The sequence below is a fragment of the Harpia harpyja genome, chromosome 10 (assembly GCF_026419915.1).
Source record: "Harpia harpyja isolate bHarHar1 chromosome 10, bHarHar1 primary haplotype, whole genome shotgun sequence".
In the NCBI taxonomy this organism is placed as follows: Eukaryota; Metazoa; Chordata; class Aves; order Accipitriformes; family Accipitridae; genus Harpia; species Harpia harpyja.
The window spans coordinates 141,494-169,390 of record NC_068949.1 but is presented as its reverse complement, the minus strand read 5'-3'; the positions used below and the strand labels follow the sequence as shown (position 1 = coordinate 169,390).

Below are 27,897 nucleotides of genomic sequence, written 5' to 3'. Positions count from 1 at the left end.
GCCGGTTGGCTGGGGCCGCGCGTCCGTCGCCCAATGGGCGCAGGGCGGGCGGAAGCGGCGCCAGGCGGGGGCGGGGCCGGGGCCGCTTCCGTGTCGCCGCGGCGGAAGTGCCCGTCGCTGGGGGAAATTCGGCGGGAGTGGAGCGGAGTGGGACGGGGCGACAGGTGGGGCGGGGGGTACAGCCGGGGGGTGCGGGGGCCGGGCTGGGGGGGGTCGGGGGTTACGGCCGGGGGGTACTGCGAGGACCGGGCTGGGGAGGCCGGGGGCGTACGGCCGGGGGGTGCGGGGGCCGGGGCTGGGGGGGCCCGGGGGGTACGGCTAGGGGGTGCGGGGGCCGGGCCGTCGAGCTCGCCCCCGTCGTGGCCCATTGCAGGTCGGGGCCGCGCCCGCGGTGGCTCCTGGACGCCGGGTCCCGGGAGGGGCTGCGTCCACCCGGCCCCCGGCCCGTGACCGGGTCCGTCGCGGTTCCCGCAGCCATGGGGCGCCGTAAGTCCAAGCGGAAGCCGCCGCCCAAGAAGAAGGTGACGGGGACGCTGGAGACGCAGTTCACCTGCCCCTTCTGCAACCACGAGAAGTCCTGCGACGTCAAGATGTGAGTGGGGGTGAACGGCCCAGGAGGGGACGCGGCTGGGGGGCCACGGCCTGGGGGGGAGTGCCACGGCTGGGAGGGGGCCACAGCCCGGGAGGGGGCACGGCCAGGGGCTGCCTGTAGCAGCCTGTGCTCTGCTGCTCTCAGGGACCGTGCCCGCAACACGGGGGTGATCTCCTGCACCGTCTGCCTGGAGGAGTTCCAGACGCCCATCACATGTATCCTTACCGGGAACCCCACCCCCCCCAACCCTCCCTGGATCCCCCCTCCACTTCCCTGTTAGTGCCTTAACATCCCCCTGAGACCTGTCGGAGCCGGTGGACGTCTACAGCGACTGGATCGATGCCTGCGAAGCTGCCAACCAGTAGTGGCTGGGGCAGCCCCTGCCCACAGCACAACCCCAGACCCCTGGGGCGGGAGATCACATCCCTACCCCGAGACCTGAGGCAGAGGGGTCACGACCCTGCCACCCCTTTGTGGTGTTCTCTTTACATTTTCTACCTTTCTGTCCCCGGGCACGGGGCTCCAGCTCACATGGGGACCCAGGATGTGTCCTCCCCCAGGGATAGGACTCCTGCTCTTGGGGTGGGTCTGAGGGAGGGAGGGGGCTCGCCTGGCCCCTCTGGGACTTGTCCCCATCCCAGGCACTTAATTGCCTCTCACCAGCAAGCTGTAGGGACTGCGCAGGAGCGGGGCTGCAGGGATGCGGGGACAGGGGCCGGGCGCAGAGGTGACGCGTTTTGGCAGAGCCGCCCTTGAATAAACACCCTTGTGGGGCTGGGCTGGGGCTCTGTGTCCTTGTCACTGGCAGTGCCACTGTGGGGGGCACAGGGACGCGTGGGGACATGCAGGGATCTGTGGGTCCGTGGGGATGTGCAGGGACACTTGGGGATGGCCCTGTGTGGATGGTCGGGCCCACAGCGGCCAGGTGATGCCAAAGTCCTAGTGAGGCTCAGCGGTGCTAACGAATCTCTTCTGGTTTCACAGCTACACTGGGACAAATTGTCACCCTCACCCACGAGCTCCTAAGCCCAGGGACCCCGTTACCCCCCAGAGACCTCGTTAGGGTTGACTTTCTTGTCACAGGTGCCTGCGTGGGTAGGAGGGGCCAGGGCCGGGCATTTCAGGGGCTCTGTGGGGGTCACCCTGGGCTCAGTGCTGCCCTGATGCAGGGAACCTGGGTGTCCAGGGCCACCCCTGTCCCCCTTACAGCATCCTTGCGCTGTCTGGCCGCCGAAGCATCCCCTCTGTGCCACCATGTGTCTTCCTGGCCTCCCCCTTGTGCCCACTCTGTGTCTTGGTATTCCTCTGTCCCCGTTCCCCTTCAATGTCCCCCCTGTGTGCCTTGGTGTCCCCACATCCTTGCCCCATGTCCATGCCTCGTTGCCCCCCGCCAGCTCATTCTGTCCCACCCCACCTCATGTCCCCCCAGCTCTGTGCCTCGCTGTCCCCTGTAGTTCCCCCCATGTCTTCTTGTCCCCTGTCTTGCCATTGTGCCTCCTTGTCCCCCGTGCTGGTGCCCACATAGGCGGCAGGTTTGCATGTGGGTTTTATTGTGCCTCAGTGGCGGGGGGAGGTGACGGCGGGGCCGGGCCCCCTGGCCGAGCCCCCCCGGGCCGAGCCCCGTGGCCAAGCCGGCCCCGCAGGGCCGGGGGCGCGGTGAGGCCGGTGCGGTGCAGCCCTGCACAGAGCAGGGCAGTGCGGTGCAAGCAGCCGCGGGCCAGCGGCTACTGGGAGTTGTAGAGGCCGTCGAAGCCATCCTCGCCCAGCAGCTCGGGGCCGCCGCAGTACTTGGGGTCATAGACCTGCCGCGGCAGCCCATACACTGTCATGCCCTGCTGCGAGGCGCCCTTGTTGCTGCCCATCTGCAGCCCGATGGTCAGCGTGTCGCAGTGCTCCATGCCCAGTGCCGGCTCAAAGATCTGCCGCTTCGTCCCTGGTGCCGTCATCCCCGCCTGGGCAAGGGCAGCGCTGGGGGCAGCGGCCTTGGCCTCCCCAGGGGTCCCTGGCCTCCCCATCGGGACTGGGGGGGTGGTCCCTTGGCCTGTCCCAAGGGTCCCTCAGCTTCCCTATGGACCTGTGGGGGGTCTACCTGTCCTCTAGGGGAGCAGAGAGGGTCCCTTGTCCTCCCCAGAGGGTCCTTCATCCTCATCAGGGGACCACATCTCAGGATGTTGGAGGCCCTGGGGACCCCCTATCCTCCCCCCCGCTGCCCATGGTGTCTCCCTGACCCCCTTCCTCCAGTGGCATGTCCCCAAGTCCTTTTACCTGGCAGACCCAGGACGCTGGGGTCCCCCAGGGACATCAGTGTCCCTGTGTCCCCATACCTGGCTGGCTGGCCCAACACGATGGAGTGCCCGCAGGGATGGTAGTGTCTGCGTTCCCCCCCCCGCCCCCGGCTGGCATCCTTGATGCCCCTGGGGATGGCAGTGTCTGTATTCCCCCTGCCCTGTCCCCACCTGGCTGGCACCCTTGTTGGTGCCCATCTGGAGGCTGATGGTGGCCTGGTCCAGGGGCTGGTCCGTCCCCAGCTTGGGGTCATAGAGGTGCCGCCGTGTCCCGTACGCTGTCATGCCCTGCTGGCTGGCGAACTTGTTGGTGCCCATCTGGGGATGGGGGAGAGGGGATCACGGGCAGGAACAGAGACAGGGGTGGTGTCCCCAACAGCACCAACCAGCCCTAAGAGACCCCCCAGGGACCTCTGGGCACCCCATGTGTCCTGACGTCCCCCATGCACCCTGGTCCCCCCTGTGCTCCCCCATGTCCACGTGCCCGCCCTGCCCCGTGTGTCCCCATCGCACCTGGAGGCCGATGATGTTCCTGCCCTCGCGCAGCTTCTCAGGGTGGAAGCGCCGCTGCTGCTTCTCCGCGTACTTCACCCCCAAACCCACGTTGTTCCCCTTCGTCTTGGCCTGTGTGAGACCCTGGGGCTCGGGGTGTGCACAGGCCCTCGCCCCACCAGACCCCCCAGACCCATATTTGTCCCCAGTTCCCCTGGGACTGCCCCAAAACTCCCCCAGGCCCCACCCCCTTGGGCCCCCTGGGACCTCAAATACCCCCACAGGGCTCCCCTGATTCCTCAGCTTTGCCCCCTTTGGCCCCATCACCCAGTGGCTGAGGGCAATGGGGGAGGACTGGTGTGTGGTTGGTGTCCTTCCAGGGGAAGTAGGAGCCCCCAGGGCCCCCCCAGCCACCGCCCAAGGACCCCGCACCCCATCCCGCCCCAGAGGGTCACCTGGCTGGCGAGAGCGATGAGGGTGGACTGGACCTGCGTGTGGTTGGTGTTCTCGAAGAGGTCATTGGCCTCGAAGATGTCGTGGGGCTTCACTCCGTAGCGCGTGATGGCCCGCAGGAAGTTCCCGATGTTCTCCAGCTGTGCACAGGTCAGCTTGGAGCCCAGACCCCCTGTCCCGCCCCCGGGACCCTGGCCCCCTGCAGTCCCCCAAGCCCCAACCCCCCCATTCGGGGTCCCCTCACCTTGTGCCAGTTCTGGATGGGTTCGTTCACCTTCTGCACGGAGCCGGGCTGCAGTTTGTTGATGAGCCTGGGGGGGAGGGGGCCGGGGCCAGGGTCAGGGCAGGGGTCAAGGTCAGGGTTGGAGCAGCCATCAGCCCTCACTGGTCAGGGTCAGCCCAGGTGAGGTCAGTGGGGGGCAAGGGATGGGGTCAAGCTTAAGGTCTGGGGTCAAGATTGGGCTGGGTTCCTGGAGGATGACCCCAGACTTGAGCCGGGGTCAGGGGTGGGCCATGTTCCCAAAGGACAGCCCAGTCGCTGAGCCAGGGCCAGGGTTAGGGACAGGGTTCTGGTCAGAGGTCAGGGGTCATACTCGCAGAGGATGACACCATCCTTGAGGCCGTCCATGAAGCTGTCCCCGATGCGGCGGCCGGTGGTCGCCTCGATCCAGGCACGCAACTCCAGCTCCCGCTGTGGGTCGTACTTCTGCGCCAGCTGGGGACGGGGGACACCGTCAGTGGGATGTGGGGACATGGGGGACACCGTCAGCGGGACGTGAGGACATGGGGGACACCGTCAGCGGGACGTGGGGACGTGGGGGACACCACCAGCGGGACGTGGGGACGTGGGGGACACAGGGACACTGTCGGGGGACATGGTGGATGCTGTCGGGACGACGCTGTCAGATGGGAGGACACAGGAGGGGACGGGGGTCTGAGCAGGGGGCAGGGGAGATGCAGGGGGACATGGGGGGGGGGGGGTGTCAGGCCGGGGGTGACACACGAGCTGAGGTCAGCCCTCCGGCCCCCCCTGCCGTGGGTGGGCGGGAGGGGGGGGGAGCAGAACAGCTCCGGATGCCTGGGTCCCCCCCGGTGCTGGGAGGGGGATAAGGGAGGCGGGGGGGACCTATCTCCGCAAAGCAGGGAGGACCCAGGCGTCCGGGCCCCCCACCTGCCCCGCCCCCCCCCGGGAGGACCCAGGCGTCCGGGCCCGCCGAACCTTTGCCCATATATAGCCCCGGGCCGCGGCCGCCCGCCCGCCGCGCTCCGACGCCTTATAAGGGCGCGCGGCGGGGCCGGGGGCGGCGGGGCCCCCCCCGGGCCACCCAGGGCCCCCCGGGTTAACGCTTCCCGCGCCGCTTCCCGCAGGCGGCGGCGGCCGGAGGGACGGGGCGCCCCACCCCCCATCCCGCGGGGCGTCTGCAGGGGGAAACTGAGGCACGGCCGGGGGGGGGGACACACGCAGGCTACCGAGTGCCGCCCCCCCCCGCCGCCCCTTTCGCCCCCGGCCACGGCGGGGACCCGGGCGCCCATCGCCTCCTCGCCCGCAGAGGGGACCCGGGCGCCCGGGTCTCCCCCGCCCGGGGCAGCACCAGGGACAGCGCCAGGTCCTGCCCCCGCCCCCTGCCCGCTCCGCTCCGGCCGGGTACTGCCCCCCTCCCCGGCTCCGCTCCGGCCTGATCCTGGCCCCCCCCCCCCGCCCGGGTGAGGTCGGCCCCGTTCGGTTCGGTTCGGTTCCACCCACCTTATTCTTCACCTCGGCCGACAGCCCGTAGGCCGGCCCGCGGTTGAAGTGCGCGTTGGACATGGGCTCGGTGCGGGAGGGTCCCGGTGGGTCGGGTCGGGTCGGGTCGGGTCGGTTGTCCGCGATCCGGGTCTGTCCCGGTTCGGCTCGGTTCGGTCCGCTCCGGTCCGGCTTGCCTTGGCTTGGCTTGGCTTGGCTCGGCTTGGCTTGGCTCGGGTCGGGTCGGTGCCGTCGGGTCGGGTCGGTTCCTCCCGGGTCGCTCGTCCCGGCCCCGACCCGGCGCCGCCGCCACTTTTAAAAGTCGGCGGAGGGCGCGGAGCCCCCCCGGGCCGGGGCCGCCGCCAGCCAATCCGCGCCACCCGCTACGCTGACGCCACCGCGGGGCGGGTGGTGGCGTCATTTTTTCCACATTTAGCGGGGGGATCCCGGGGGGGCGGGGGAGCCCCGGGCCGGCCCCCCCCCCAGCCCCCCTCCCCCCCTTCATCCCTTCCCCATCCTCCATCCTCCCCCATCCCCCGCCCCCTCCGTCCATCGGTCCCTCCGGTCCCTCTGTCCATCCCTCCATCCCCCTACCCCTCCCGCCCGACCCTCTTGTCCCTCTGTCCCTACTCCTGTCCCCCCGTCCGTCCCTCTCTCCCCCCCCTCCCGCCTGGGTCCCCTGGGGGGCGGGGCGGTCCGGACGCCTCGGTCCTCCCGGTGCCGTCAGCGGATCGGACTCCGCCGGCCCCGGGGGAGGGACGGTTCGTCACGGACGGGGAATGCGCCCCCCTCCACCCCCCCGCCGGGACTGCGGCCGGGGGACCCAGGCGTCCGGGCCCCGCCGCCCCGCGGGGACCCGGCTCGGGGGGGCGGTCTGTGTCCCGCGCCCTCGGAAGGGGCAGCTCTGGGTCGATGCGGGGGACGCAGGCGTCCAGGGCCACCCGTCCCCCCCACCCCGGCCGGAGCTGCCGTTTCCATTTATAGCAGCCGTTGCAGCTCTGACGTCACCCTGCCCCGTGTGACATCACCGCCAGCCCCAGGCTCTGACTGCACCCAGCTGTGCCTAGGGCCACCGCTGTGCCCGGCTCTGACATCATCGTGTAACCCCGGCTCTGAACTCATCCGTGGGGCCCGCTCTGACGTCATGGGGAACCCCTTCGAGCCCCGCCCCCCCGCTGCCAGCCTCCTCCCGGGCACCGCCCCCAGGCGAGGGGCGCACGGGGATTGGCTCTGCCGCAGGCCCCGCCTCACGACCCGGAAGCGCTGGCCGGCGGGGTCGGCGGCACATGGCGGCGCCCGGCGGCGCGACCACGGGGGGGGGTCCTGGTGTCCGGCCGTGACTTCTGACCTCTGTCCCGCCCGCCCCGACCCCGCGCTGAGCCCGCGGCGCCATGAGGCTGCCCTGGGCCCGCGTGCTGCCCCGGGGGCTCTGGGGGGGCTGGGGAGCCCCGCAGGTACGGGGGGGGGCTGGGAGGAGGCAGCAGGAGATGGGGGGACACGAGGAGACACGGGGGGGCGTGGGGATGGGGGGGCCGGGGGAAGGCGGTGGGACAGTGGACACAATGGGAGATGGGGGACACACAATGGGAGATGGGGGACACGGGGGAGGTGCCTCAGCCAGGCGGCAGCACGGGGAGCCCCGGCCCCCCCGGCCCTCCCCAGCCTTGACCCCTTTCTCCCTGCCAGGTTGCTCGGAGCATGTGCCAGCATGGCCGTCCGGAGGGGGACCCGGCAGGGCAGGCCTCGGGGGACACCTCAGGGGATGCCTCGGGGGATGCCTCGCAGAAGGCCTCGGGGGCCCCGGCGTGGCGTGGAACCCCCCGCGGGGCGCAGGGCGAGGGCCGGGGCCCTGCAGCCTTCGCGGCAGCGCTGGCGGCGCTGGAGCAGGCACCGGGGCGGCGCGTGGGGCGGCTGGAACTGGTGGCGGCGGCGCTGGCGGCGATGCCGGCGCTGGGGGTGGCGCGGGACCGGGAGGCCTACCACCGCCTGCTGCGCCTGCTGCCCCGGGGGGTCTGGGTGCCCCGCGGGCCCTTCCAGCGCCTGCTGGCCCCCTTCCCCCGACAGCAGGAATGCGGCCTCCAGATCCTGGAGCAGATGGAGCGATACGGTGGGTGCAGGCAGGGGGAGGGGGTGCCTGATTCCTTGGGGAGGGGGTCTGGGTGCCTGGGTCCGCATGCCCACCCGGACACCCGGGTCCCTGTGCAGGCGTGATACCGGACGCGGAGACACGGTTTCTGCTCCTGGGGGTCTTCGGGCCCCGCAGCCGCCCTGTGCGCAAGTGTCAGCGGATGCTGTACTGGCTGCCAAGGCTGCGCCATGTGGACCCCCACCCCCTGCCCCCCAGCCTGCCCCCCTCTGGCCTGGCCACTGCCCACCTGGGCCTGCGCCGTATTGCCAACGATCCCGACGCCTGCATCACTGTCTACCAGGTGGGACACGGGGACAGACGTGGGGATGGGAGACGCACCAGGGGATGTGAGGACAGGGGATGTGGGGATGGGGACATGGGGGGATGTGGGGACATGGGGGTGGGCAGACGGGGGGGGGACACCAATGTTACTGTCAGGTGGGATGGGGATGGGAGGAGGGGGACAGGGAACCCGCCTCACTGTCAGCTGGGTGGGACACGGGGGTGCAGAGCTGGGGCAGGAGACATGAGGATGGGGAGGCAGAGGGGGCCCATCTGTCACTGTGGCCGGACAGATGTGGCCGGCAGGACCCCCCCTTGGGGTCCCAGTGCCCCAGCGAGGACTCCATGTCCCTGGGTCGTTAAGTGGCGGCTGGTGACGACTGTCTCCCTCTCACAGCGGCCAGTGCCGGATGAGGGGGACGACGAGGGCTCCATCCAGCCCTACATCGTCGGTGAGCGCTGGAGGACCCAGAGGGACCTGGGTGTCAGGGGAGCCATGTGGGCATCTTGAGGAGGGGGGTGGGTGTCTGGGGCGGGGACCCCTGTGTTTGGGGGAACGCCGGCATGCGGGGGGACCCAGTGTGTGGGGTTGGGGACCTTGGCATGTGCGAGGGACCCAGGCATTCGGGGGAGCCTGATGTAGAGGGAGCCCCTTGGTGTTGGGGTGTGGCGTCCCCAGTGCTGTGTTCTCTTGTGTGGGGGTATGGGGTACCCAGTGCCGGCATAGGGTCCCCAGCTCCTCTTCCACCCGCAGGTGCCCAGAGCCCGGACCAGCAGGCGCTGCTGGCCCGGCATGGTCCGGCACGGCCCGTCTTCGTGGAGGGGCCGTTCCCCCTCTGGCTGCGCAGCACCCGCCTGAGCTACTACGTGCTGCGGGGGGACCCTCTGCCCCCCGACCTGCGGGTGAGCCCGATGGACCCTGGGGCTCGGGAGGGGATGGGAGGGGACTGGACAAAATCTCCTATTGCTTGGGACAAGATGAAAGGGGAGGGGGGCCCCCATGACCCTGGAGGGGGTGGGATGGTCTACCCATGGCCACAGAGGGTTTCCTCTGGCCCAGGACAGGAGGGGATGGGACCCCCATGGCCCAGGAGAGGAGGGGAGGGAGGGAGGAAACTCCCTGGCCCAAGACAGGAGGGGACCCCCATGGCCCCAGAGGGGAGGGGACCCCTGGCCCAGTATGGGTAGGAGGGGACGCCCTGCCCCCACCAGGAGGACCCCCCAGACCCAGAGCGCAGCCTGTACTACCCCCTGCACCTTGACCTGGACCTGGAGCGCGGCCCCTGGGACGACGACGACTTCGATGTGGAGGAGGGTAAGGTGGGGGGACAGGGGCGAGGAGGGACCCCGGTGCCCTCCCTGTCCCCCTGACCGGGTGTCCCCCGCAGTGGAGGAGGGCCCTGTCTTTGCACTGTGCATGGCAGGGGCGGGCGACCGGCACACGCTGGGCAAGTGGATTGCAGGGCTGCAGGAGACGAACTCTGTCCTGGGGCGCACCCCGGTCGTCTTCCGCCTGGGGGACGGGGAACCCACGGCTGGTGCCCCCGGAGGTCACCCTGTGCCCTGTCTGGAGGCAGCGCCTCCCCAACCCGTGGTGCTGGGGCCCCCCGACCCACCGCGGGGGCACGGGCACAGCACCAGGGGTGATACCAGGAGCGGTGGGGGGCCGGGTGCTCCCCCCGCAGCCCTGGGGGAATAAAGGAAGTATCGCCGAAGGAAAGGGGTGTCTTGTGTCGGGGGTCCTGGGGGGACAGTGCCCTGGGGCACGCGAGGTGGGGGCGACGGGTGGGCACTGGGGGTACGGAGGGGGTGGGGGCACATAGAGGGTGAGGGGCGCTGGGGGTGCAGGTGGGGCGGGGGCACATGGGGGTGAGGGGCGACAGGCGGGGGTACATGGGAGGTGCGGGGGAACGGGCCCCGTGGGGAGCGGCGTCGGTCGGGTTGGGTTGGGTCGGGTCGGGTGCGGGCAGGGCTCCGCGCAGGCGCACTGGCCGTTCAGACGCCTTCGGGGCAGAGACTGGCGGAAGCTGGCGCGCATGCGTGCTGTGTGCCGGCGCCGGAGAGCGCGCCCCTTGTCCGGCCGGTGCCTCCCTCCGCGCGTGCGCACTGTGGCGCGCCGCGCCTTCCTGCGTGAAAAACGGCGCGAGCGGGGGCCGGAAGCGGAAGTGGCGCTGGCGTCATCGGCAGCGCGCCGCGGCGCGGGGCGACGGGCCCGGCATGAGCGCGGTGGAGCGGGGCCCGGGCGCGGGGGACAGCGGCGGCCCCGGTACCGGCGGCGGTCCCGGGCGAGGCCCCGCGGCAGAGCCGGGCGGCGGGCGGAAGGCGCGGGGGCGGCCGCGGCTGACGGAGTCGGACCGGGCGCGGCGGCGGCTGGAGTCGCGGAAGAAGTACGACGTGCGGCGGGTGTACCTGGGCGAGGCGCACGGGCCCTGGGTTGACCTGCGCCGCCGCAGCGGCTGGAGCGATGCTAAACTGGCGGCCTACCTGCTGGGGCTGGAGCGGGGGCAGCGTGCCGGGCGGCGCGGGTGAGCGGGGCTGAAGAGCCGGGGGGGGCTTGGAGGGGCCAGTGGGGAATGGGGGCTCAGGGACACCGGGAGGCCCCTTCCCCTTCTGTAGCTCTCGGGGGACGACCCCCCCTGCGGGGAGGGGCGCCCGTTTGTCCCCAGACCACCACCCTCTCTCCACAGGAAGCCGTGGGAGCAGATCCCCAAAAAGCCGAAACGGAAGAAAAGTGAGTGCTGGGGGGGGTGGGTGGGCGGGGGCTGCCCTTGCCGGTGGGGGCCAGGGTGTGAGTGGGGGCACCCCACACCAGGGGGTGCTGGGGGGACTCGTCCAGGGGCTGGGAGGCCTGGGGCTGCCAGGGGTGGAGGCAGGATCTGGGGGGTGATGGGGAATAGGGCTGGAGGTGTGGGGGCGTGGGGTGAGGAGGGCAGGGGCTGGGGCGGCCGGGGGCGTGGTGGGGTCGGGTGGGGGGTGCCAGGCTGCCAGCAGCCCTCCCCCAGGGCGGCGGCGCAACGTGAACTGCCTGCGGCATGCGGTGATCTGGTACGAGGACCACCGGCAGCGCTGCCCCTACGAGCCGCGGCTGGCGGAGCTGGACCCCTCGGTGGGGCTCTACACCACGGCCGTCTGGCAGTGCGAGCGCGGGCATCGCTACTTCCAGGACCTGCACTCGCCTTTGCGGCCCCTCAGCGACTCCGACGGGGACAGTGATGACGGTGTGCAGGGGGGCAGGGGGAGCTGCGGCCCTCTGGGGAGGGGGCTGGGGGTGCTCAGCTGGGTAGGGGGGATGCAGGGGTGGGGCCCAGGGGTGGTTTGCGGGACCTGACTGCGCCTTTTGGGGGCCTGGCTTGTGGGTGGGGGGCCCAGGGGACTCCTTTGGGGCCTGGGGCGGTGGTTCTCTAGGGGGTGGGGGCTCTCCTTTGGGGCTCAGGGTGGATTCTTCTGGGGGCTCCCCTTGATCTTTTCTCTTCTACAGCAGCAGCTCCTGGCAGCTCCTCCTGCTCCTCAGGAGGCTGCAGCTCAGGCTCGGAGGCGACGCCAGGGGGTGCCCCATCAGCACCAGGGGGGGTGGCAGTGGCCCCCCCTGCAGGTCCGGGCCCCCCCGAGGGCACTGCAGAGGGGCGGGGGGCAGCACTGGAGGCTGTGGTCTGCGTGCCACTGCCGCTGCCTCTGCGGCTGGGCGCAGGGCGGGGGGCGCTGGCCGACGGGGGGCCCCCCGCCCTGCTGCAGGGGCCCCCCCTCCTCATCCTGGCCAGCCCCGGCTATGATGCGCTGGGGGGGCTGCAGCTGGATGTGGGGGGGGACGAGGTGCCCTGTGCTCTGCTGGAGAGCGGGGGGGCCTTCCCCCCACCCCCCCTGGACTCCCATCTCCCTAAGACAGGTATGGGGGGGTAGGGGTCATGGGGATGAGAGGGATTGGGGTGCTGGGACCTCAGGATTTGGGAGGATTGGGGTGCTGGGGGGTTAGGGGAATAAAGGTTAGGGGTTGGGGCGATTGGGGTGCTGGGGGGACCAGGGGGGATCGGGGTCAGGAATCAAGGAGATCAGGGTGCTGGGGGGGGATCAGGTGCTGGGGGGCCGGGGGGGCAGCAGTGCCTCACTTGCCACGCTGACGGCAGAGGAGGACGAGGTGCTGGGGCTGAAGCAGGAGGAGGTGCCCCTCCCTGCCGCCGAGCCCCCCCCACAGCCCCCTCCGGAGCCCCCTCGGGAGCCCCCCCCACCCCCCCTGGCTGAGGACGCTGACGGTGGTGACGTATCGGCCATCATCTACGAGATCCCCAAAGAGCCTGAGAGGTCAAGGGCGTCGGGTTTGGGGGTCACTTGGGTACCCAGGGGCCCAAGGGTGGTCAGGCTGGGGAGGCTCAGGGCTTGGGAGGGGTGATGGAGGTTGGGGTGTCTCTGGGGGTTCGGGGGAAGTGCGAGATATTGGGGGGGGGCGGGTGGTGTCTTCGGGGATCACTATGAGGTTCCCTAAGTGTCTGGGGACATGAAGAGGGAGTCAGGGCTGGGGAAGGTCTGGGGGGGTTACAAAAGGTTTAGCGACGGGGTGTGCTGCAGGGCTTGGGTTTTTTTTAGGGTTGGGGGAGACCTTAGGGTTATGGAGGGGTCCTTGGGGACAAGGGGTGAGGCTCTGGGGGCCTTTTGAGGGGTGGGGGGCTTTTCTGGGGGGCAGTGGCCTGGGACAGTGTCCAGGTGCCGTGGGGGTCTTTATTTGGGGTACTCCCAGGGCCAAGCAGCTATTTGGGATTTAGAAGTCCTCAAGCATGCCAAGGTGTGTTGGACAAGGGCCCTGAATGCCTGGACCTCTCTGTGCTGTGGCCTCTGGCGGGGGGCTCACCCCTGGCTGTGACGTCGCTTCTCCCTGCGCAGGCGGCGGCGGAGCAGGCGGGGCCGTGCCCCCCACCCTGACCCCGAGGAGCTCCCAGAGCCGATTGCCTGCCCTTATGCGGGCTGCGGGCAGGTCTACGTTGCGCTCAGCAGCTTCCAGGTACGGCTCCCCTGGGGCCCCCCTGTGCCCTCCTGGGGCCCTGGGGCCCCCCTCACCTCTCCGACCTCCAGAATCACGTCAACTTGGTGCACCGCAAGGGCCGGACCCAGCAGTGCCCCCAGCCCGGCTGCGGGAAGAGGTTTTATCTGGCCAACCACCTGCGCCGACACATGGTCATCCACTCTGGTGAGCCTCCAGTGTCCTCCCAGTGTTTCCCCCGTGTCCCTCCTGTGTCCCCCCAACGTCCCCCCACATCCCCCTACCCAGGCGTGCGGGAGTTCACTTGCGAGACCTGCGGGAAATCCTTCAAGCGCAAGAACCACCTGGAGGTGCACAGGCGGACGCACACCGGGGAGACCCCCCTGCAGTGAGTGTCGAGCCGGGGGGGGGCACTGGCGAGATCTCCTGTGGGTAGCATTGAGGGGGTGCGTGGGGGAAACCCGTGCTTGTGGTCAGTGATAAGGTAGGGTCACTGCTGCATTGAGTGAGAGACAAGGGGAGGGAACCCCCCCCTCCCTCTGACCCCCCCCCCCCCATTCTGTCGTGTCCACCCCCCCGCCCCAAGGTGCGAGGTCTGCGGGTACCCCTCACCCGTTCCTTGCCCACCCCCAAGGTGCGAGGTCTGCGGGTACCCCTCACCCCTCCCTTGCCCACCCCCCAAGGTGCGAGGTCTGCGGGTACCCCTCACCCCTCCCTTGCCCCCCCCAGGTGCGAGGTCTGCGGGTACCGCTGCCGCCAACGTGCCTCCCTGACGTGGCACATGAGGCGTCACGGGGGGCCAGGGCTGCGCCCCTTCCCCTGCGAGCGCTGCGGGAGGTGCTTCGAGCGCCCCGAGGGCCTCAAGTTCCACGCGCTCAAGAGCCACCCTGAGCCCCGCGGCACCTAGGGGCCCTGCCCCTCCCCACCCGCTGGGTCGCCCCTGACTTCCCCTGGGGCATGTGGAGATGAGGAAGTACTCCCTGGGGGTCCTGCACCCTCCATGGGGCACCCTAAGCTCCATGCGCTTGGTGGAGTCCCTCATCCTCCTGGGCTGCCTGAGCTGCCCTGGAGACACCCCCCTCAGTGCTGGGGCACCCTGACACCCCCAGGATGCCCCCCATTGCCCTGGCCCCCCCAGTCACCCTTTATTTATTTCCTGACTCTCGCTTGTCATCCCCCCCTCCCCCGGGGCAAGTGGGTCTTGGGGGGGGGGGGAGTAGTGGGGAGCCTGGTTTTGTCTTGGGGGGGGGGGGGGGGCAATCCCCCCAGGGCCCCCAAACCCCCCCAGTTCCATTAAAGTACTGGCTTTTACTTGTTGCCTCCTGCTCTCTGCCTGGGAGCCCCAGGGTGAGACAGGGGGGGACGTGGGGAGCTGGGGGGGGCAATGGTGGCTCGGGGAGGAGCAGGGGCATCCAGGGCCCCGTATGGGGGGTGGGGCACACACGTGGACCCCCAGCTCTGGGGGTCGCGGCCCTCGCAGAACGGTACCTCCCCAGTTGGTCTCTGGGGCGAACTGGGAGGGGTCGCGACCCACGGCCCCGCCCCGGAGCTGTCCCCGGTGCTGAACCGGCGGCGGCTCCGCCCTGCCCGGACGCCCGGGTTCCCCCCGGGTCCGGCGGTGCCGCTGCGGTGTCTTCGTTGCGCCTCCCCCTGTCCTTCCTCCTCCTTTTCCACCCCCCCCTCCTTCCTCCCCCCCGCCCGCCACTTCCTCCTTCATCCTTCCCTCCCCCCCCCCCCGCCCCCATCACCCTTGCTGCCTCCTTCTCCTTCCCCCCCGGCCCCCCCCTCCTCCTCCCCGGGTCACGTGGGCGGGGTCGGGGGGGGCCTATAGGCGGTGACTGTAGGGGGTCTCGGGGGGCGTTGGGGGGGCCCCGCCCGCTCGGCAGCCAATGGGCTTCGCCGGGGGGGCCGAAGCGGGCCGTGGGGGGCCGGTCCATTTTGGGGTGTCAGGGGGGCCGGACCGACCCACCTGCGGGCGGGGGGGCGGACGGAGCCATCGCGGAGCGGGGGGGCCGGGCCGCGCCCACCGCGGCGGTTTGGGGGGGCCCCGCCCCGCGGCCGCCCAAGGACGTTTAAAGGACCGACGGGGCCGCCGCTCGCAGCGCCCGACGCCGCGACCGAGACCCCCGGAGTCCCCCCGCCTCGGGGCCCCCCGCAGCCCCCCGAGCCCGCTGGGCCGTGCGGGGGCCCCCCCCGAGCAGCCCCCGCGGCCACGGCACCGTGACGATGGTGACGGTAGGAGTGGGGGGAGGGGCCGCGGGGGTTGGGGGTGTCGTCGGGGGGGCGCGGCCGGCACCTCCAGCGTCCTCCATCTCCTGAAAGCCCCATCCCGTGGCCCCCACCCCCGGTACCCGGCATCCAACACCCCCTGCTCTCCGTGTCCCCTCACCCCCGATGTCCCCCTACTCCCCTGTCCCCCCCTCCTCCAGCCCCCAGCATTCCCGCCCCCCCCCCCCATGACCCCATCATCTCTGCGTGTCCCCCCCATGCGATGGCTCTCTGAGTGTGTGACACGCTTGGGCGGGGACAGGAGTGCTGTGAGAGCTGCATGCACATGCATGTGCATCACATGTTGGGGGCACACATATGTACATGCAATGGGGGCATGCGTGTGTTACCACATGGGCCACCACACCCTCCGTGCCCCGTGCATCTGCTACGCTGGGACACGGGTGTGTCCTGTGTGCTCGTGTGGGACACGTGTGTGCAAGGGCGGGGTGGGGACCCAGCTGTCCCCTGCTCCCCTCTCAATCCTCTGTTTGGCACCAGGGCCGTGTAGAGCCCCTGCCGCATGCACATGCGTGTGCGCCGCGTAGAGGGGCCCGCACACAGGTGCACACACATGTGCTCTGGTGCACGCACACATCTCCACCTTGGCGTGTGGGCGCAGGGATGCGTGTGTGGGGAGGAGATGTGTGCGCACACACAACACGCGGACACGCGCAGTCCGGTCCCCGTGCAGAGCGGGTGTGCGCGGCAGAGGCGTGTGTTGCTGCCTTGGCTGTGTGTCCGTGCGTGTGTGTGTCCGTGCGTGTGTGTGTGTCCGCCTGCGTCGTCCGTAAATCCCATTTTCTCAATCCGATTTGGTGATTTTCGGCTTTTCCACTTTCACTTTTCCCACCGGCCAATTTCGGGGCTGTCGCTGCCCCGCGGGCGGACAGACGGACAGACACCCTCTCGCTCGTGCCGAGCGCCCCAGCCCCCCTCGGCCCCCCAGCCCTTAAAGGTACAGTGCCCCCTGCGAAAGATCCAGGCGTCCGGCCCCTCCGCCCCGTTTCAGCGCCTGGTCAGCTCCCGGCGGGCACGGACGCCGGGTCCCCATCCCGCCGGGGGGGCGGGCAGCGCCCGGATGCCCAGGTCCTGCGGCCGTGGCTGGCGGCCCCGGGTGTCCCGTCTCCCGGTGACAAAGGCCCATTGTCCCCTGCTATTGTGTGTGTGTGGGAGGGGCGGGGGCTTCGCTGCACAATGGGGGATTATCCCCCGGGGGGAGGGGTGCACCGGACGCCTGAGCCCCCCCCCCCGCCTTGGGGTGGTGGGGTGCTGTGGGAGCGCAGATGCCTGGGTCCCCTCCTGCCCTGCTGGGGAGGAGGGGCAGCCTGTGGGACCCAGGCATCTGGGCCCCGAAGAGCCCTCTGTCCCCACGTCCCCACCTGAGTTGTCCCTGTTCCCCCCTCCCGCTGTCCTCATCCCCACTGCCATGTCCCGCCGTCCCCATCGCTGTGTCCCCCCATGGCTCCATCCCTGCTTCACCTCGGTGATGACTGCATGTCCCCACCGCCTGGGGTTCCCTGTGCCTGTCTCTCTGTCCCTCCGCTGTCCCCATGATGGTGACACCCATCCGTCCCCTTAGCAGATCCTGAGCACGGTGGAGGCCCAGGCTCCCAGCACCCCAGGGTCATCGGGCTGCGGCCCTGTCCCCGTGGCTGTGCCGGTGGTGGCGGTGCCAGGGCCAGGAGTGGCGGCGGCGCTGCCCAATGGGGCCCCCCCAGGGCCCCCCATGGCCGATGACAGCAAAACTAACCTGATCGTCAACTACCTGCCCCAGAGCATGAGCCAGGAGGAGCTGCGGAGCCTCTTTGGCAGCCTTGGAGACATCGAGTCCTGCAAGCTCGTCCGCGACAAGGTCACCGGTACGGGACAGGGTAGACAGGACACGGGGAGACAGGACGTGGGACATGGGCAGATGGGACATGGAGACAGACAGGACATGGGGAGATGGGGCACAGGGACAGGAGCACATGGACATGGGGAGATGGGGTCGGGAGTTGGGACATGGGGACACAGGCAGATGGGACACGGGGATGTGGGACATGGGGAGACTGGACATAGGGAGGCAGGACATGGGGAGACAGGATGGGGGCAGATGGGATACGGGGGCATGGGACATGAGGAAACAGGACATGGGGAGATGGGACACGGGCAGATAGGACATGGGGACCAGGACAGGGATGGGCATGTGGATGGAATCCTGGGGACAGGAACAGCTTCAGGAACCTCTCTAGGGACACCAGGTCCTGCAAGCTCGACCACAGGATCCCTGGTACAGGGACATGGGGACACATGGGGATGGGGACCCACAGGGACAGAGATGAAGATGGGATGGAAATGGGTCTTGGGGACAGGGGTGGGGAGGGGATGGGGACTGGGGATGGCATGACTGGCCCTGGTGCTGGGGCCACTGTCAGTGCTGACCCTGTGCCCCAGGGCAGAGCCTGGGCTATGGCTTTGTCAACTACGTTGAGGCGGGTGACGCCGACAAGGCCATCAGCACCCTCAACGGCCTCAAGCTGCAGACCAAGACCATCAAGGTGCCAGATGCTGAGGTCCCTCGGGGGGGGTGGGTGGGTACCAGGAGTGCCTCGGGGGGTGGGGTGGGGTGGATGCTGGAGTCCTTCGGAGCAGGCGGACACTGGGGTCCCTGGAGGGGGGGTTGTGCACCAGGGGTTCCCTCAGGGACAGGGGATAGATGCTGGGGTCCCTCAGAGCAGGCAGATGCTGGGGTCCCTCTGGGGGGGGTGGGCACCAGGGGGTGCCCTGGGGAGGGTGGACACTAGAGATGTCCTTGGCGGGGGGTGAGGGTGTGAGGGGGGAAGATGCCTTGGTCCTGGCGGGGGGGTGGGCCATGGGTGGGAGGCAGCTCTGGCACCCGGACACCTCGGTCCCCAGGGCTGACCCACCCCCCCCCCCAGGTGTCCTATGCTCGGCCCAGCTCGGCCTCCATCCGTGATGCCAATCTCTACGTGAGCGGCCTCCCCAAGGCCATGGGGCAGAAGGAGATGGAGCAGCTCTTCTCCCAGTATGGCCGCATCATCACCTCCCGCATCCTCGTCGACCAGGTCACAGGTGTGCTTGGATGCCTGGGTCCCCCAGGGAAGGGGGGGGGCCACCCAGACACCTGGGTTCCGAGTACGGTCTATGGAGTGGGTGAACATTTCCTGGATGCCTGGGTCCTGTGGGGTGGGCAGTAGGGAGCTTGGGGGGATTCCTTGGACACCTAGGTCCTGTGGGTGGGTCTGTGGGGGGGGATTCCCTGGATGCCTGGGTCCTGTGGGGGGTATTCCCCGGACACCTGGGTCCCGTGGGGGGGATTCCCTGGACATCTGGGTCCTGTGGGTGGGTCTGTGGGGGGGATGCCCTGGATGCCTGGGTCCCGCGGCTGTGCAGCAGAGTCTCAGGGCTCTGTACCCTGGACATTCTGTGCGCAGGTGTCTCACGGGGGGTGGGCTTCATCCGCTTCGACAAGCGCGTGGAGGCAGAGGAGGCTGTGCGGGGCCTGCATGGGCAGAAACCACTGGGCGCCGCTGAGCCCATCACCGTCAAGTTCGCCAACAGCCCGGGCCAGAAGTCAGGGGGGGCCCTGCTCAGCCTCTGCCCCAGTGCCCGCCGCTACGGTGCCCTGCACCACCCTCCCCAGCGCTTCCGGTGAGCCCAACATGCTGGGGACCTTGGGGGAGTGGGGCATCCCTGGGAATGGGGGCACCCCCCAGGAGATGGGGCCACCACAGGGTGTGGGGACGTCCTCATCACCATACGAATGCTCCCCAGGGGATGGGGTCACCACAGGGCAAGGGACACCCCCATGGCAAAGAGACACCTACATGGGCACAACCCTGTTCCCCCCTTAACAGCCTCTTGTCCCCTCCAGGCTCGACAATTTGCTGAATGTGGCCTACGGCGTGAAGAGGTAACAGCCCCTCCCCATCCCCCCCCAGCCCCGCCCCAGTCCAGCTCTGCGCCCCCAGCCCCATGCACACGCTGGGGACCCTGGCAGGAGGGGACCCATGTGTCCTGGGGGTGAACCCGGTGTCCAGGCGCCCTGACCCCAGGCCAGCCCGCTGTCACTGCTGCCCAGGTTCTCCCCGCTGGCCATCGAGGCGGTGCCAGGGCTGGCTGGGGTGGGCCTGGGGGCCCCCGGCGCTGGCTGGTGCATCTTCGTCTACAACCTGGCACCCGAGGCGGATGAGAGTGTCCTCTGGCAGCTCTTCGGGCCCTTTGGTGCTGTCACCAACGTCAAGGTTATCCGTGACTTCGCCACCAACAAGTGCAAGGGCTTCGGCTTCGTCACCATGACCAACTACGAGGAGGCGGCCATGGCCATCGCCAGCCTCAATGGCTACCGCCTGGGCGACCGTGTGCTCCAGGTCTCCTTCAAGACCAGCAAACAGCACAAGGCCTGAGCCACACCCTGCTGGCCCCCCAGCCCCCGGGACCGGGTCCCCTGGCACCACCAGGCCATGGGGACCCCCATGAGCACCAAGGACACCCTGGAGACCATGAAGAACCCCCCTGGACACCTGGAGACCTTGGGGACCCCCTCCAGGCACCAAGGACACTGTGGGGACCTCCCCGCCCTGGAGACCATGGAGAACTCCCCCGGACACTTGGAGACCTTGGGGACCTCCTCCATGGGCACCAAGGACACCATGGGGACGCCCGAAGGACAGCCTGGATACCATGGACACCCCATCTCTCCCCTAGGCACCGTGGACACCCTGAGGACTCCCCCAGGTGCCCCAGAGCTCTTGGACACTGTGGGGGCATGGAGATGCTGGGAGCACCCCTGAAGATCCTCCTGCCCCACCAACCTGGAAAGACTGGAGAACCCCCAGGACACGCTGGGGACCCCCCAGGCACCCCGAAAACCCTGGGAAGTGTGAAGGAGTCTGGGTATGGAGGGGCGTCACCTCTAAGTCTCCAGGAATGCTATGGGCACCCCAAAGACCCTGGGGACCCCCCAGCACCCAGAGATGTTGGGGGACCCCCCCCCGTGGGCACTGCAGAGACCCTGGAGGTGGGGGCCCCCTGCCCCTCCCCCCAGCACCAGGAAGCTGCGGCGACCCCCAGCGAGCCCAGGTACCTTGGGGATCCCTGGGATCCCCAGCACTCCCTGGGGCAGGTGCCAGACCAACACCCCCCCCCCTTTGTTTTCTCCTCTGGGGGGTCATGCACCCCCAAATGGAGAGAAGTGGGATTCCCCCCCCCCCCTTAGGGTGTCCTGCCCCCACCGGGGCGAGGCTGGGGTGGGTTGTGGAGGCCACAGAGTACCCCGGGACCGAGCTGCTCCCGGGGATAACGTGGGGGAGGGAAAGCGGGGAGTCCCGCCCCGGGTTCCGCGAGGCCCCGCCCCTACAGCTAAGCCCCCCCCGATGTCCCGGGGCTTGACCCCGCCCCCAGCTGGGAGACCACGCCTCCGGCGCGGCGCCCGCCTGGGGCGGTGCGCTCTGGCGGTGGCCGGACCACCCGGAGCGGCGCCTGGGGTGCGTGGGTTCGAGCCCCGGCTCCGGCCGCTGCCCCGGGGAGGGACCCCCGTCAGAGCACCCAATTCGGCTCATTTTGTCCCCAGGCTGGTGCCAAGTGGGGGCCGTGCCCCCCTCCCCTCCGGTCCAGGAGTCCGGGGGAGGTGTCTGCTCTCTCTCCTTTTTTTTTCCAATTTGTTTCTTTTTTTGGAGGGGGAAATTTTTTTGGGAGAAAGAACAAACAATAACGAATAATAACAATAACGGTAGCGCTAACGGTAGCGAGGAGAGAGACCGACACAGCACGCGGTGACTCCTCCAGAGCGACAGACACAAAACCATCTATTTTTGTAAGAGAAGAAAAAAAAAAAAATTAAAAAAAAATCCCCTGAAGTCCCCCCAAATCACCCCTCTGGAGGGAAGTTGTGGGGGCTGGGGGTGTGTGTGAGAATCTTTTATGTGCCACCCCAGTTGCTTGGAGGCAGGACCAGACGTTATAATCCCCAAGCACAGTCACAGCACATTTTGGGGGGTGGGGGTGGTTGATGGCACTAAAATGTCATCACGTTGAGGCTGCCAGGGGGTCCTGCTGCCCCAAGCCTCCGGCACCCCCAAACTGGGTGTGGGGTGGGGTGTGTGTGTGTCTTGTCCACACTGCCCTGTCCCCATCCTTCTCCAAATACCCCAAAATGGGCTTTTTTTTTGCCCCAACCTCCTCAGCTTGCTGGGGTGGGTGCTTTTGCTTGGCCAGTTTGAGTGTCATGGCCAAAGAAAAGGGCAGAACCCCCCCCGAAACCCCCAACCCTCCCAACAGGCTGTCTTCCCCATAGCAGCCCCATCCTCATTATTATTATTATTATTATTATTATTATTATTATTATTATTGTTGTTGTTGTTGTTGTTGTTCTTCTTCTTCTTGTTGTTGTTATTATTACTATTGCTATTATTATTTATTTTCTCTTCTCCGTCGGGATAATTTCTTGCTTTTCAGTGGTTTCGGTTCCTATTTATTTCCGATTCTTCGCTGGCTTTCCCCAGCCTTGGGGCCCCGGGGACCCCCTGTCCCTCCTGGGTACCCTGGGACCCCAGCCCTCCCAGGTCCTGCTTTTTGCGTTGCGTCGTGTCGTGCCCGTTTGCAGCTTCTTGTAGTTTTAACTTATCGTTAATGTAAATATTTATTACTCCCCCTGCCTATGTGTGCGCACGTCCCTGGGGGTGGGCAAGGGACCCAGGCCTCCGGGGCTGCCTCCACCCTCCAAGCTCTGACCCCACCCCGGGCAGCTCCACCCTGGGGACTCCCACCCCAGGCCTCCAGGCAGCCCCAGCAGGATCAGTGGGCCGAGAGGACCCCCGGTTCAGTAGCAATAAGAGCTGCACCCCAGGGGCCCCCGCCTCGGCCCCCCACCATTTGTCCGGGGGGACCCAACACGGGGAGAAACCTCCTGAGCGTGAACAGGGCCCCCCCTGTGGCGGAACGGGGCCTCCGGAGGGGACGGGCTGCAGGCCCCCACCCCCGGACTCGACTCTTTGTACTTTTCATGGCAGAAATAATAAAATATAAAAAAATTCAGAAATTGTCGTGTGTGTGTGTGCGGCGGGCAGGAGGTGTGCGCGGCCCCATGGGATGTGACCCTCCCCCGCAGCACGGGGCACCCCAGGGGCGAGGCCTGGTGGGGGAGCACCCGTCTTCCACTGCCCTCCCGGCCCCCCAGGCGGGGCCCAGGAGCCCGGGGCCAGGACCACGCCAGTCCGCCGGGGGACTGCCCGGGGCGGCTGGGGCTCCCGGGTGGTCACGTGGGGCGCGGGGTACGCCGGGAGCTGTAGTCTTCCGGAACGGAGGGGGGGGCTTCCGGGCGGTCACATGGGCCGCGAGGCACGCCGGGAGGCTGCCGGCGCCGGCCGGGCGCGTTTCCCGTCCTCGGCAGCCGGCGGGACCTTTCGGCGGCCGCGGGTGAGGGGCGGCTCCTGGCCGCTCCCTGGGGCGGCAGACGCGGGGAGGAGCGGGCGGGGAGGGGGATTTCCCGCTCCTCGTCCCTCTGCAAGGAGGGGGGCCCCAACCCCCTGTCCCCCCGCCAAGGGCACCGCCAGGCGACGATCCCCTCCCCGCCCGGCCCCTTCCTGACAGCAGCCGGCTGCCTTGAATGCGCTTTATTGCCCGTTAATGCAGGTGCTGGGAGCGTCCATGTGGGGAAAGCGCCATCTGTGGGAGCTTTTGCCGGCATGAGCTGCGATGGAACCCTTCAAGTAACGGCTGCCTGTCTTCTTCCTCTCCCAGAGGCCGTGCTGAGGACTCAGTTGTCTGTTCCTCCCCGTGGTTGTTGCTGACTACATTTGCCTCAGGTTTGTGTGGGCTGCCCCTGTTTGGACCAGGGACCGGTGGACACTTACTGGCTTTGGACCATCCACAGGAGCTGCTGTGGATGAAGCTTAAGAGGCTAGAAAATGGTAAAGCAGCTGGAGAATGAAATCAAGGGGATTGAGCTAGAAGGTGCCTCCAGCCACAGACAAGAGACAGCCAGCCTTTCTGAGTGAGGAAGGGTCCCTCTGAGTAGTCCTCAGCAGACCAGATCACTGACAAGCACCGCAGGGTCTGTATGTGTATCCAAAAGCATGGTACGGCCATGGGGAGGGCGTGTGTGCGTGCAAGGCTGTGCATCTAGGAAGCCTCGTATTGCAAGAGCTATAAGGTACTACTGTGTTCTCTTAGGTGGAGGACAGTCAAGTGACTAGAGCTGCAGAAGAGGAAGGGGGAGAGAAAGAGAAACAGACAGAGAAAGAAGCATCAGAACTGGAAAATTCTGTGGGCAGTGCTGAAAGCAGGAGCTGTCGTGAGTCCCAGGCCCTTAGGGCCATGTCTCACTCATCTGCATCCTGCTCTCTCCCTGCCCCCCTCTGCATCCGCCACCCCTCCAGATCCCCGCCCATCTCTGTTTGTCTCTGCCACCGTCTCTCTCTGTCCTTCATCCCTCTGTCTCTCTTTGCCTGTCCATCTGTCTGCCTGGCTCCCTGTCCCTCTGTGTGGCTTCTTGAGCCTCTCTTTTCCTCTGTCTTTTTTTCTTTCCCTCTATCTCTGCTCTTCTCTCTATTCTTGTGTCCTGCTCCCTGTCCATCTCTGCTCCTCAGTCCTGGTCCGTATTGCTCTCTTTGTCTTTCTGTTCTTGTGTCCTGCTCCCTGTCCCTCTTTTTGTCTACCTCCATTTCTGTCCTGCAGCCCATTACCACTTTTCCCTTTTCTCCATCTCTTTGTCCTGATCTGCATTCCTTTTTTTCTCAATCTCTCTGGCTTGTTCCCTGTTCTCTTTATTCTCCATCTGTCTTTATGTTGTGCTCCCCATCCCCATATTTCTCTATCCTCTGTCCTTCTGCCTGTCCCTCTCTTTCTCCCTCCATCGTGGTCCCTGTCAGTTTTTTTTAAATTTCTCCATCTCTCTGCAGGACACTACATCCCTATTTTTACTGTTTTTTCCATCTCTCCATCCTTTTCCCTGTATCTTTGTTTCTCTCTCTGTTCCTTAGTCCTCCTTCCTCTTCTTATTTTTCTCTTTCTGTCCCTCTGCCCTGCTCCCCATCCCTCTCTTCTGCTCCCTGTCCCTGTCTTTGTTGCTTTGCTGTTATCCTTGTGCATCTTATTATGCCTCTGTGCTGCTCTGTGTCCCTATTCTTTATATCCCCGTCACTCTCTTTTTCTCTCTGTCCCTCTGTGTGGTTCCCTGTCCCTTGTCTTTTCTTTTTCCGGTCCTCTGTTGTCCTACCTGTTCCTCTCTTTTTGTCTCTATTGCTCTGTCCTTTTCCATGTCCCTATTATGTATTGCTCCATCTTCATCCTGCTCTCTGTCCCTGTTTTTCTCTTGCTCCAACTTGCTGCTGTTCTCCCCGTCACTCTCATCCTCTCTCTGTCCCAGTGTCCTGCTCCCTGTCCCTCTCTTGTTCTCTGAATCCCATTGTCTCGCTCCCTGTCCCTCACCGGTTTTCTGTGTCTGGCTGTCCTCCTGCCCTTCTCTTCCCCTCTCTCCCCCTCTGTCCTGCTGCTCATCACTGGATTTTCTTTCTCCCTCTCTCTGTTCTGGTCCTGTCACTCTTTTTGTCTATTCTTCTGTCCTTCTCGTCCGTGTTTTTTTTTCTCTGTCCTTCTGTCGCTAATGTTTCTTTGTCCATCTCTGTCCTGCCTTTGTCCCGCTGTCCATCCCATCATTTCTTGCTATATCCATCTGTCCAGCTGGCTGTCCCTTCTTCCTCTCTCTCTTCCTCTGTCATGCTCCCCATCAGTATTTTTTTTCCTCTGTCCTGCTCCGTGTCTCTCTCTTTCCTCCCTTTTCTCTGTATTGCTCCCTGGCCCTATTTTTTTTCTTGCTCCATCTGTCTGTCCTGCTACTCTTCACTGTTTTTTATTTCGCCATCTCTGTCCTTCTCTGGGTTCCTCTTTCTCTGTCCCAGTTTCTTTCTCCACCCCCTGTCTTGTCCTTTCCCCCTGCTCTTTCCTTCTGTTTTTGTTTATGCCGTTCCCTGTCCCTCTTTTCTCTCACTCTGTCCCTCTGTTCTCTCCTTAGACGTATTGTTTAATTATCCGTCTCTCTCTCCTGTCCATTGCTATTTTGTTCCCCCCCCGCCCAAGCCTCCCTTTCTCTCTTTCTCCGCCATGTTTCTTCTACTTCCTGTACCTCTGTTTTTCTCTGTTCTTGCTCTGCCTGCTCCATCCCTCTTCCACGACAGTGCTGTATTGCTCTCCTCCCCTCTTGTTTTCTTTCTATCCATCTATTGTGCTCCTTATCTCCCCACCCCATTACCTGTCCTGGTCTTTCTCTCTATCCCTCTTGTCGTGCTCCTCATCTGTTGGTCTGTCTCTCTGTCCTGTTGCTCATTGCTATTTTTTTCTTTCTCCACCTCCCTGTCCTGGTCCTGTCACACTCTTTTTCTGTCCCTCTGTCCTTCATCCAGTTTGTCTTTTTCCTTCTCTATCCTTTTGTCCCTATTGCTTCTTTCTCCATCTCTGTCCTGCTCCCTCCTCCTTTTTTTTCCTCGTCCCTCTGTCTTGCTTTCTCTCCCTATTTTTTCTGCCTTTGTCCTCCTGCCTGTTCCATAGTTTCTCACTATATCCCCCTGTCCAGCTGGCTGTCCCTTTTTTCCTCTCTGTCTTCCTCTGTCCTGCTTCCCGACCCATTTTTCTCTTCGTCTGTCTCCGACCTGCAGCCCATTGCTGTTTCTTCCTTCTCCATCTCTTTGTCCTGATCTGCATACTTCTTTTCTTTTCTCAGTCCCCCTGTCCTGTTCCCTGTCCTTTTTGTCTCATTCTCTAGCCCCTCTTTCTCTATCCCCTGTTCATCCTTCCCCTCCTTTTTGTCTCCATCTCTTTGTCCTGCTCACCATCAGTATTATTTCCTCTATTCGTCTGTCCTGCTCTGTCCTTTTTTTTCTGTCACTCTGACCTGCTCCCTGTCCCTCTCTTTCTCTGACAATCCATCTGTCCTTCCTTTTTTTCCCTCTCTATCCATCTGTCCTGTTCCCTATGACTATTTTTTCTTTCTGCATCCCACTGCCCTGCTTTTCATTCTTCTCTTTTGTGCTCTGTCCTTCTGTTGTGCTCCCCAGCAGTATATTTTCTTTCCAGCTTTCTGCCCTGCTCCCCATCCTTCTCTTTTTCTCTCCATCCCTTTGTCCTGCTCACTGTCCCTTTCTTTCTGTTTTTTTTCCCCACTTCCCTGTGTATCTGTTTTTCTCTGTATTCTTGTGTCCTGCACCCTGTTCCTTTCTGTCTCTGTTCCACTGTCCTGGTCCCCCAATGGCTCTCTTTCTCTCTCTATCCCTCTGTCCTTCTTCCTGTCCTTGTTTTTCTCTCTCTATCCCTCTTCCCTGCTCTCCGTCGCTATTTTTTCTTTCTCTATCTATATCCCACTATCTTTCTTCCTATTCAGCTCTTTCTTGCTTTTTCCTCTGTCCGTTCCCATCTGTGTTTTTTCCTCACTCCACCTTGCTGTCCTGCTCCCCTTCTTTCTCTCTTTCAGTCCCACTGTCCTGATCCCCATCCCTCTGTTTCCCTCTCTGTTAATCTGTCCTAATCCCCCCCTGCCCTCTCACCCCTCACTTAGTCCAGCTCCCTTTTCTGGTCTTTTTCTCTCTGTCCTATTTTCTGTCTCCCTGTCTCCCACTTGTTTTCTCAATGCCTCTGTAGGGCTCTGCATCCCTATTTCTTCTTTCTCCATCGCTGTTTTTTCTCCTTCTCCATCCCTTTGTCCTGATCTGCACCCTCCTCTCTTATTCAGTCCCCCTGTCCTGTTCCCATTCTTTCTCTCTGTATGTCCTGCTCCCTGTCCTTCTTTTTCTTGTTCTATTCCAGTGTCCTGTTCTCTGACCCTCTTTCCCTGTTTCTCTGTCCTTCCCCCCCCACGCCCCTTTTCTCTGTCCTGCTCCCTCTTGCTTTTTATCTTGTCACTCTCCTTTCTGTCCCATGGTTTCTCACTATATCTCTCTGTCCTGCTCCCTGCCCCTATTTTTTTTTTTTTACTCCCTCTGTCATACTGCTCATCCCAGTTTTTTTCCTCCATCTCTGTCCTATTTCCTGCCCTTATTTTTGTTTCTCTGTCCTTTCTTCTGTCTTTATTTCTCTCTACCCCTCTGTCCCTACTGCTGCTTTCTCCAGCTCTGTCCTGCTCCCTGTCTCCCTTTTTTATACCTTTTCTTCTGTTCCTACTGGTTCTTCCTCTATCTCTGGCCAAATCCCTGTCCCTTTTTTTGCCTCTTGCTGTCCCCTCTGTCTTTTTTCTTATTTTTTCTGTCTTTCTCTCTTTGCCCTGTTCCTTGACCCATTGATTCTTGTTATATCCCCCTGTCCAGCTGGCTCTCCTTCTTTCCTCTCTCTCTTCCTCAGTAATTTTTCTTTCTCTGTCTCTCTGTCCTGCTGTTCATCACAGCTGTTTTTTTTCCCCCAGTGCTGTCCTGGTCCCTGTCCCTTTCTCTGATGATCCCTCTGTTGTACCCCCTGTCCCACTGACTCTTGTTATATCCCCTGTCCAGCTGGCTGTCCCTTTTGTCCTCTCTTGTGTTCTGGGCCCTTTCCCTTGTGGCTACCTCCACCTCTGTCCTGCAGCGCATCGCTCCGGGACCTGACCCATTCCCTGCAGGATCGAAGAGCTCTGCTCCAGTAACGGTCGCCAAGATGTCCCAGGGCAGGGGAGTGCACGGGCATCGAGCCCCTGAGAAGACTCACTCCTGGGACGACTTATATGCGTGAATGAATAAACAC

General features: G+C 65.4%; 5 protein-coding genes across 22 annotated transcripts; 4 read left to right on the top strand and 1 right to left on the bottom strand.

Moving 5' to 3' along the window:
* Nucleotides 1-335: 335 nt before the first annotated feature.
* ELOF1 (elongation factor 1) lies at nucleotides 336-1,376 on the top strand. The gene is made up of 3 exons (XM_052799138.1): nucleotides 336-592; nucleotides 737-807; nucleotides 893-1,376. The coding sequence occupies exons 1-3, from the start codon at nucleotides 477-479 to the stop codon at nucleotides 955-957; spliced, it is 252 nt and encodes an 83-aa protein (XP_052655098.1). The 5' UTR covers nucleotides 336-476; the 3' UTR covers nucleotides 958-1,376.
* A 749-nt stretch (nucleotides 1,377-2,125) lies between these two features.
* On the bottom strand, nucleotides 2,126-5,735 carry CNN1 (calponin 1). Of its 2 annotated transcripts, XM_052799133.1 has the most exons (7): nucleotides 5,567-5,735; nucleotides 4,416-4,537; nucleotides 4,067-4,133; nucleotides 3,825-3,962; nucleotides 3,391-3,501; nucleotides 3,049-3,195; nucleotides 2,126-2,544 (listed from the first exon to the last, which is right to left on the bottom strand). In XM_052799133.1, exons 1-7 carry the CDS (start codon nucleotides 5,627-5,629, stop codon nucleotides 2,317-2,319), a joined length of 876 nt encoding a protein of 291 aa, XP_052655093.1. In that variant the 5' UTR covers nucleotides 5,630-5,735; the 3' UTR covers nucleotides 2,126-2,316. The 2 variants fall into 2 exon arrangements, with proteins under 2 accessions (XP_052655093.1, XP_052655094.1); XM_052799134.1 differs by lacking the exon at nucleotides 3,825-3,962.
* Nucleotides 5,736-6,809: 1,074 nt separating this feature from the next.
* Nucleotides 6,810-9,675, top strand: ECSIT (ECSIT signaling integrator). The gene is made up of 7 exons (XM_052799120.1): nucleotides 6,810-6,999; nucleotides 7,232-7,652; nucleotides 7,751-7,974; nucleotides 8,353-8,407; nucleotides 8,710-8,858; nucleotides 9,168-9,270; nucleotides 9,344-9,675. Exons 1-7 carry the CDS (start codon nucleotides 6,937-6,939, stop codon nucleotides 9,652-9,654), a joined length of 1,326 nt encoding a protein of 441 aa, XP_052655080.1. The 5' UTR covers nucleotides 6,810-6,936; the 3' UTR covers nucleotides 9,655-9,675.
* Nucleotides 9,676-9,994: 319 nt separating this feature from the next.
* LOC128146991 (ELAV-like protein 3) lies at nucleotides 9,995-21,063 on the top strand. 17 transcript variants are annotated; one of them, XM_052799103.1, is made up of 12 exons: nucleotides 9,995-10,480; nucleotides 10,643-10,686; nucleotides 10,958-11,173; nucleotides 11,437-11,838; nucleotides 12,828-12,945; nucleotides 13,017-13,131; nucleotides 16,778-17,054; nucleotides 17,629-17,732; nucleotides 18,114-18,267; nucleotides 18,630-18,846; nucleotides 19,070-19,108; nucleotides 19,256-21,063. In XM_052799103.1, exons 1-12 carry the CDS (start codon nucleotides 10,173-10,175, stop codon nucleotides 19,599-19,601), a joined length of 2,340 nt encoding a protein of 779 aa, XP_052655063.1. In that variant the 5' UTR covers nucleotides 9,995-10,172; the 3' UTR covers nucleotides 19,602-21,063. The 17 variants fall into 17 exon arrangements, with proteins under 17 accessions (XP_052655063.1, XP_052655065.1, XP_052655064.1 ...); XM_052799105.1 differs by having other exon boundaries at nucleotides 11,434-11,838; nucleotides 13,044-13,131; XM_052799104.1 differs by having other exon boundaries at nucleotides 11,434-11,838; nucleotides 19,277-21,063.
* Nucleotides 21,064-22,516: 1,453 nt separating this feature from the next.
* LOC128147285 (uncharacterized) lies at nucleotides 22,517-25,954 on the top strand. Its single transcript, XM_052799743.1, has 4 exons — nucleotides 22,517-22,611; nucleotides 22,828-23,248; nucleotides 23,368-25,314; nucleotides 25,913-25,954. The coding sequence occupies exons 3-4, from the start codon at nucleotides 24,292-24,294 to the stop codon at nucleotides 25,952-25,954; spliced, it is 1,065 nt and encodes a 354-aa protein (XP_052655703.1). The 5' UTR covers nucleotides 22,517-22,611; nucleotides 22,828-23,248; nucleotides 23,368-24,291.
* Nucleotides 25,955-27,897: the final 1,943 nt, after the last annotated feature.